Genomic DNA, 7,603 nt, shown 5'->3' with positions numbered 1-7,603 from the left:
AGATTAAAAAAAGTCAAAATAAGTAACCAGAACTGCAGTTAATATTGTATATATACAGTATTGCTCAAATGTTTGTGTTGTTACTCGGCTGAATCTAAAGGTAATATTATTACAATTCAACAGACATTTCTAGTTGGATGATGGACCATCACCTTACACACACACACAAGTATATTAAATGAAAGTATGGTCATTTATATTCTATTTCAGGGGTTCTCAACTCTGGCCCTAGAGGTCCACTTTCCTGCAGAGTTTACCTGGAGATTGTGAACACTGCTTAGGGGGCCCTGTAAGGGATAGCAATGAGGTAGTAGCAGATTGTAATGTTGAATATATCCAGTAGATGGTGCTGTGGTTTAACAAAAGAGCTTTGTAAACATGACCACAAGCAAGCCTGAGATTAAATGTTGAAAAAGCATAAGGTATTAATTAATGGCCAACTGTGACGCTTTGTTGGTTTTGATTGGGCTTTCTGGGCATGCTTGTAGTTTTGGACTGCCACAAAAAACAAGTTTGTTAGGATTTTAAAAATATGTATTTGGACACTTTCTGTTTGTGGAACATGTTGATGTGATAAAATAACACCTGTGGTTACTATAAACTACAGTGGGACTATTGTACATCTGTCTTGGAATAGTAAAATTAGTTTTGAGTAAAGCTAGAATCATTGTTATGCAGATGTCACTTGGTTTGATACTTTGTTATATGGAATGAAAATTATACCGTTTTAAAGGGGTCATATATGTTGCTAAAAAGAACATTATTTTGTGTATTTGGTGTAATGAAATGTGTTTATGCGGTTTAAGGTTCAAAAAACACATTATTTCCCACATACTTTACATTATTGTTTCTCCTCTACGCCCCGCCTTTCTGAAACGTGTCGATTTTTACAAAGCTCATCGTTCTGAAAAGCAAGGTGTGCTCTGTTTGGCCAGCTATCCAGTGCGTTGTGATTGGCCGAATACCTCTAACGTCAGAGCTTATCGATACTCCGGTCTTTCATAATTTAGCCCCGGGACCGATTAAATACCGGTGCACACATCTGAATATTTAGGTTGAACTGTTCTTGAACAGTGTTGTAAATACAACTTAACCACTGATTTCTAGTCGTGTCCTCTTTTGGAAGGCCAAACAAAGTAGTTTCGCTTTCACAACGAAACACACGGTGGGCTAGAGTGAGCGGAGGCCGGAGGCCTAGAGTGAGCGGAGGGCAGCGGGCTAGAGTGAGTGGCGGCCAGCGGCCTAGAATGAGCGGAGGCCGGCTTGAGTGAGTGGCGGCGGGCGGGCTTGAGTGAGCGGAGGCTGGTGGTCTTGAGAACGGCGCGGCCGGCAGGCTTGCGGCAACCACATGTGACGACCCCGGGCTGGACTCCGCTTCATCCACGGTGAAAGTTGATCTGGCGATCCACAACGTGAAGTTGATATATTTCCTCAGCGACCAGCACAGATCAGCTCCAGGCATGACGAAGCGGATATTGTCCTCTTTTGGAAGGCCAAACAAAGTAGTTTCGTTTTCACAACGAAACACACAGCGCCTTCACGACATAGCGGCAACAGCAATACTACAGTGAGAATAAAAGTTACGCGTGAACATTTGGGCAGCGTTATGCAAATCTTCCCACATCGTGACGTAGACATGTGGGGGCGTGTTAGAACGAGCCATTTTAGGTAGGCGTGGTTGACTCTTAACTTTTATAAAGAATATTTCTTTGAGATATTTGAGACTTTAGTCTTTGCAACTTTACAGATCTTCTTTATGCACCAAGAGCTTGTAACACTCCAAAGAGAAAGGAAAAATTTTAATTGCATCATATGACCCCTTTAAGAGTGGCTTAAGGGTTCAAATACGTTTTTGGGATGACTGTATGATTTTGTTTGTGAACTCACTTGAATTTCAGAGCCTTTGTCTTCTGTCTCTCGAGCTGTATTGCTTGTTCTGGGAGTTGGTCTGGAGCTGTTTGATCAGAGATACGAAAACTACTGAAATATGCTTGAATATCCCGATACTAGCATTGAACACCCCTCATGACATAACACACTACAAAGTCTACACACACTTGAATTGGTGGCTGACTAAATACTTTTTTGCCCCACTGTATATGTGTGTGTGTATGTTTGTATCTGTTTTTTAAATTATATAAGTGTCCACATAGACTGGTTGTGTACATTAAAGGGATAGTTCACCCAAAAATGAAAATTTGATGTTTTTCTGCTTACCCCCAGGGCATCCAAGATATAGGTGACTTTGTTTCTTCAGTAGAACACATATGATGATTTTTAACTCCAACCGTTGCAGTCTATCAGTCGTATAATGCATGGCAATGGTAACAAAATCTATGAGACTAAAAAAAACATGCACAGACAAATCCAAATTAAACCCTGCGGCTCGTGATGACACATTGATGTCCTAAGACACGAAACGATCGGTTTGTGCCAGAAACCGAACAGTATTTATATAATTTTTTACCTCTAATACACCACTATGGTCTATCAGGTGCATCCGGTGCATGAGGCGTGTATGCGCTCTGGCGTAGTTTACGTTAATAGGTGTGTTGATATCCAGCCGAAGAGCAATCAACCATAACGTCAGGCGAGCAGGCTCAGAAGTTGGGAATACGTGGAAAGTCACCACTCCCGAATGAGTTCGCGTGAGAGAACGTAATCTTTTAGTTTTAAGTCGGTTTGAACAATCCAGACTGTGCACTGTGTAAACAATGAGTGACGTATATGCGCGAGAGATTACTTCCGGCACTTGCGTAAACTACGCCAGAGCGCGTGCACACCTCACGCATCGGATGCCGTGCGCACGCGCCCAAAGACAGTTGGACATAGTGGTGTATTAGAGGTAAAAAATTATATAAATACTGTTCGGTTTCTGGCACAAACCGATCGTTTCGTGTCTTAGGACATCAATGTGTCGTCATGAGCCGCAGGGGTTAATTTGAATTTGTCTGTGCATGTTTTTTTTACTCTCATAGATTTTGCTACCATTGCCATGTATTATACGACTGATGCAACGGTTCAAGTTAAAAATCATCATATGTGTTCTACTGAAGAAACAAAGTCACCTACATCTTGGATGCCCTGGGGGTAAGCAGATAAACATCAAATTTTCATTTTTGGGTGAACTATCCTTTTAAGGCAAAGAAACTGAAATTAGTTCATCTGATTTTACTGTAATTGAATCTTCACAAAAATGTCCAAAGAACACAAGAAGCATCCATATTAGGGGTCGACCGATACGTGTTTTTCAGGGCCGATGCCGATAATTACAGATCAAGTAGACCTAAACAGCTTGGGGAAATGTAAGTATTTGGCTTCAATAATTTACATGTTAGAAATGTATGTGTAATAGCATAACCTCTCATAATTCCTCAATTCTTTTCTGATGACTAAAATATAACCTACAATAGTAGAGGTGACTATTCAATTCATCATCTAATGCACATCAATGGATTAACTTAAAAAAATGTATATAATAAGTGTAAATAATTTAATTGTCTTCATAGACAATATTGCTATATTGTAGAAGTTAAGAAGACTGCAACTATTTTCATGAACTATAACACTAATAGCCTTTTACAGGCACACTTAGTTCAATAGCTTATTGAAATGTCTTGGCTTCAATAATTTACATGTTAGAAATGTATGTGTAATAGCATAACCTCTCATAATTCCTCATTAATTATTTTCTGATGGCTAAAATATAACCTACAATAGTAGAGGTGACTATTCAATTCATCATCTAATGCACATCAATGGATTAACTTAAAAAAATGTATATAATAAGTGTAAATAATTTAATTGTCTTCATAGACAATATTGCTATATTGTAGAAGTTGCAACTATAGTTGCTGCAACTATTTTCATGAACTATAACACTAATAGCCTTTTACAGGCACACTTAATTCAATAGCTTATTGAAATGTCTTGGCCTATGTGACACTAGAAATTTCAGTTAGTTTTCATTTACAGTACAGTGCAAATGAAGGCATAAATCAGTTTAATTTATCTTTTAATCAAATGAGAGTTAAACTCTTTATTTTTTGGCAAAGGTTTTACTATTAAAATTAAAACATGGAAGAAATAGCGTATTGTGTGATTATTTTTTTAAACAAAAGTTGTAATAATTGTTGTAGTAGTATTATGTAATCATACTGCACCACAGTAATATATTTCTGATAATTTCTTTAAGCTAACCCGAACTTATATTTTGACGGTTTGTAATGAGGAACCTTTAAGTTTCTGTAGCCTATGTAAGTGTTACCCATACATTGATTTATTTGTGGCGCCTGCCACAATATTAAAACTGACCGCCACAAACAGATTTTCCAAAAGGCTTTGACTTCGTTGAATAAACATGAGCACTGCACGTTTCAAAATTGAAACCCGGTGCGGGTGTTTTTATATCACTGTATTTCTGAAGGAACCCGACTGTCTTCAGAAAATGTAGGATGTCATTTTAATTTCATCTTGCATGTAATATCTGATAAAGCAGCGTTTGTGAGTGGAGTGCTATGGCAAGCCGTTTTGACTTTTATTCATTCTCAGCATATGAATTCTTGATATCAACAATTACATTTTCACTAGTTAAATGTCACCATAGGCTGCCATTCAAAATCAATTGTTGATATCAAGAATTATAGTTTTTACTAGTTGAAAAGTAATTCCTGATATCAAGAAATAACATTTTAACTAGTGAAAATACAATTACAGATATCAAGAATTATAGTTTTTACTAGTTGAAAAGTAATTCCTGATATCAAGAAATAACATTTTAACTAGTGAAAATACAATTACAGATATCAAGAATTATAGTTTTTACTAGTTGAAAAGTAATTCCTGATATCAAGAAATAACATTTTAACTAGTGAAAATACAATTACAGATATCAAGAATTATAGTTTTTACTAGTTGAAAAGTAATTCCTGATATCAAGAAATAACATTTTAACTAGTGAAAATACAATTACAGATATCAAGAATTATAGTTTTTACTAGTTGAAAAGTAATTCCTGATATCAAGAAATAACATTTTAACTAGTGAAAATACAATTACAGATATCAAGAATTATAGTTTTTACTAGTTGAAAAGTAATTCCTGATATCAAGAAATAACATTTTAACTAGTGAAAATACAATTACAGATATCAAGAATTATAGTTTTTACTAGTTGAAAAGTAATTCCTGATATCAAGAAATAACATTTTAACTAGTGAAAATTGAATTGTTGATATCAAGAATTCATATCCTGAGAATGAATAAAAGTCAAAACGGCTTGCCATAGGAGTGCTGCTTTGTGAACAGCGTTACCGGGGAAAACTTCCACTCAATCTCTACCACTCCAACAGCGCCTCCTGCTGGCAAAGAATGAATTTGCATGTATATGCCTCCACAAATAGAGTGTCTGTGGGAAACACTGCGATTGTTTTACTCAAATGAAACTGTCAAATGATCATGAAGTGACTCTCAGAGGGAGTCAGAGCAGTTCTGGAGATGTTGTTCATGTATTTATGTCCTCATGTAGTGAGACATCAGAAGCTGAAATCACCGCGAGCGTCGCACACTTTGTATGTGTAGAACACAAAACCGCACGTCCGTGCCATTTACATACACAGAGACACGCAGAACATGCAGAATTCATATTTAAATAGTATTTTTGCGGCTTAATATTTACAGATACTAGTCCATATCGCAACTATTTAAGTGTACTGACCTACTTTTTATTAATTCATCCAAACTTTGACAAATTCCATGACATTCCGCGTCATACAGTAAATTCCATTTATATGACTGGATTCCATCCACATTTTCTGCATCGCGGAAATCATAGAAAATATTGAGGCATTTTGCAACTTCAGTGTAACCTTAGTGGATTGTGCTTAATATCAGCGCCAGGCCATAATTGGCCAGGCCGATAATCGGTCGACCCCTAATCCATATCCACATACCGTATTGGCCCGAATATAAGATGACCCTGATTATAAGACGACCCCCCCTTTTCCAGATGTACCTTTTGGAAAAAGGCTTTTTAAAAACCAAATCTTGTTTTTTCTCAGTAAAACACATTTTGTCTTCAATTATTTTCATTTTGCATATTTTTCCTATTTTAATTTTTGTTTTGAAAGTATGGTAAAAATACACTTTTTGATAAAAAAAACAGGTAGCCCATCTGAATTAGGATATTTAGGCTATCCATCTAATAGTAGCCTACCAAAATCTTATTAACAGTAGAAGTTAAATCTTACTGTAGTCTTCAAATCTGGGTACTGTCTTATGTTTTAAAATCACAAAGGGAGTTTGGTTCCATCAGGCTAATGTGACAGTCACGACTCATGAAGCTGTAAGGTTTTCTTATTCTTTTGTTTTTACTCACGATCTTTACAACACGCATTACATTACGTATTTCATGGCACACTCGTTTTATGCGTATTTGGCGCCACCTATTGTTGTGGGTGTATTATTGACATGTCAAAGTCTAGACCCTGAATATAAGACGACCGCGTTTTTTCAGATGTATTTCCAAGAAAAAAAACATTGTCTTATATTCGGGTCAATACGGTACATTAAATTGTTTTTAGATGAGTGTGAGATCAAAGATATGAAGATACAGGAGAGTGAGTTGAGGTACCTGAGGAGGAAAATCGCGCCTCTGGCGTCAATGTCCAGTGCAGACTTTGGTCTAAACTCTATCACATTATCTATGATACAAAAACATCACAAAGAAAAGGTCTGACAAAAATCACATTATGGAAATAATGTACTGCTATAAATGAAGGAAGAGAACTATGTATGCCTAAAATCTAGAAAAACAGATTAAGACCCAGTTCAGGCTATTTAATAGGTATGTAATGTTTTTGGCATTCTTTTGTGCAATTATTTTCCGTTTGATAACACTGTTAACATCTGTAAAACAGGAAGTTTAACGAATATTTTTTTCTTTCTAAAATTCTACTGTTTTGAATGAAGCCCATTTTGACAGATTAAGTTTCAACATGATGTACATTACATGAGTGTTTCCGTTGATTCACAGTTACATAAGCTCACTCTTCTGTCATGTATTCCCCTCTGATAATATGCAATGGAGATATTAAACAGCAGCAATCTAATCCTTGAGTGTACGGATGTGTGTGTGATTTAATAATGAACGTAAATATCATTTGTACAGGAGTACACAGGCTCACACATGTGTACGTGCTTGCCGACCACACATGCACAGCATAAGCATTAAAATCCACAGGCCCTTTGAGCAGTCAGGCAGGACGTGCTGACTCTCATGTCTGCTGCATTACCTAAAGTGAAGGACTTGCTGAGGTTTGGGCTGGCTGGGTCAGCAGGTGCCGTCTGTGCTTTCTTGGTTGTCTGAGAGGACACAGGGGCCAAATGCAGGCTGAAAACACACACACACACACAATCAATAAGAGAAGACACTAGACACATTAACAGCATACAGGGCATCTCATTATAAATGTATGGATCATATTTCTCCCCCAAAATTAAAAGAAACAAGTATATATTTATTTTGTATAAAGAAAATAATTTTGACATTATTTTTTAAAACAATTCAGTATAATATGATCCTCAATAATATGATGTCTGTGGGG

General features: G+C 36.7%; 1 protein-coding gene across 1 annotated transcript in view; it reads right to left on the bottom strand.

The window, feature by feature from the left end:
- Nucleotides 1–277: 277 nt before the first annotated feature.
- LOC107573651 (serine/threonine-protein kinase ULK4-like) overlaps nt 278–7,603 on the bottom strand; it is a 17,547-nt gene continuing 10,221 nt past the window's right edge. The window contains exons 10-13 of the mRNA XM_016260090.1: nt 7,292–7,389; nt 6,631–6,700; nt 1,888–1,954; nt 278–349 (exon numbers count right to left, since the gene is read on the bottom strand). Coding sequence (XP_016115576.1) covers nt 278–349; nt 1,888–1,954; nt 6,631–6,700; nt 7,292–7,389 — 307 coding nt within the window. The remainder of the gene's footprint in view (nt 350–1,887; nt 1,955–6,630; nt 6,701–7,291; nt 7,390–7,603) is intronic.

The sequence above is a fragment of the Sinocyclocheilus grahami genome, unplaced genomic scaffold, assembly GCF_001515645.1.
Source record: "Sinocyclocheilus grahami isolate Dianchi unplaced genomic scaffold, SAMN03320097.WGS_v1.1 scaffold1993.1, whole genome shotgun sequence".
Classification (NCBI taxonomy): Eukaryota; Metazoa; Chordata; class Actinopteri; order Cypriniformes; family Cyprinidae; genus Sinocyclocheilus; species Sinocyclocheilus grahami.
The sequence above is the reverse complement of the archived record's forward strand: the minus strand, read 5'-3'. Positions and strand labels throughout refer to the sequence as shown.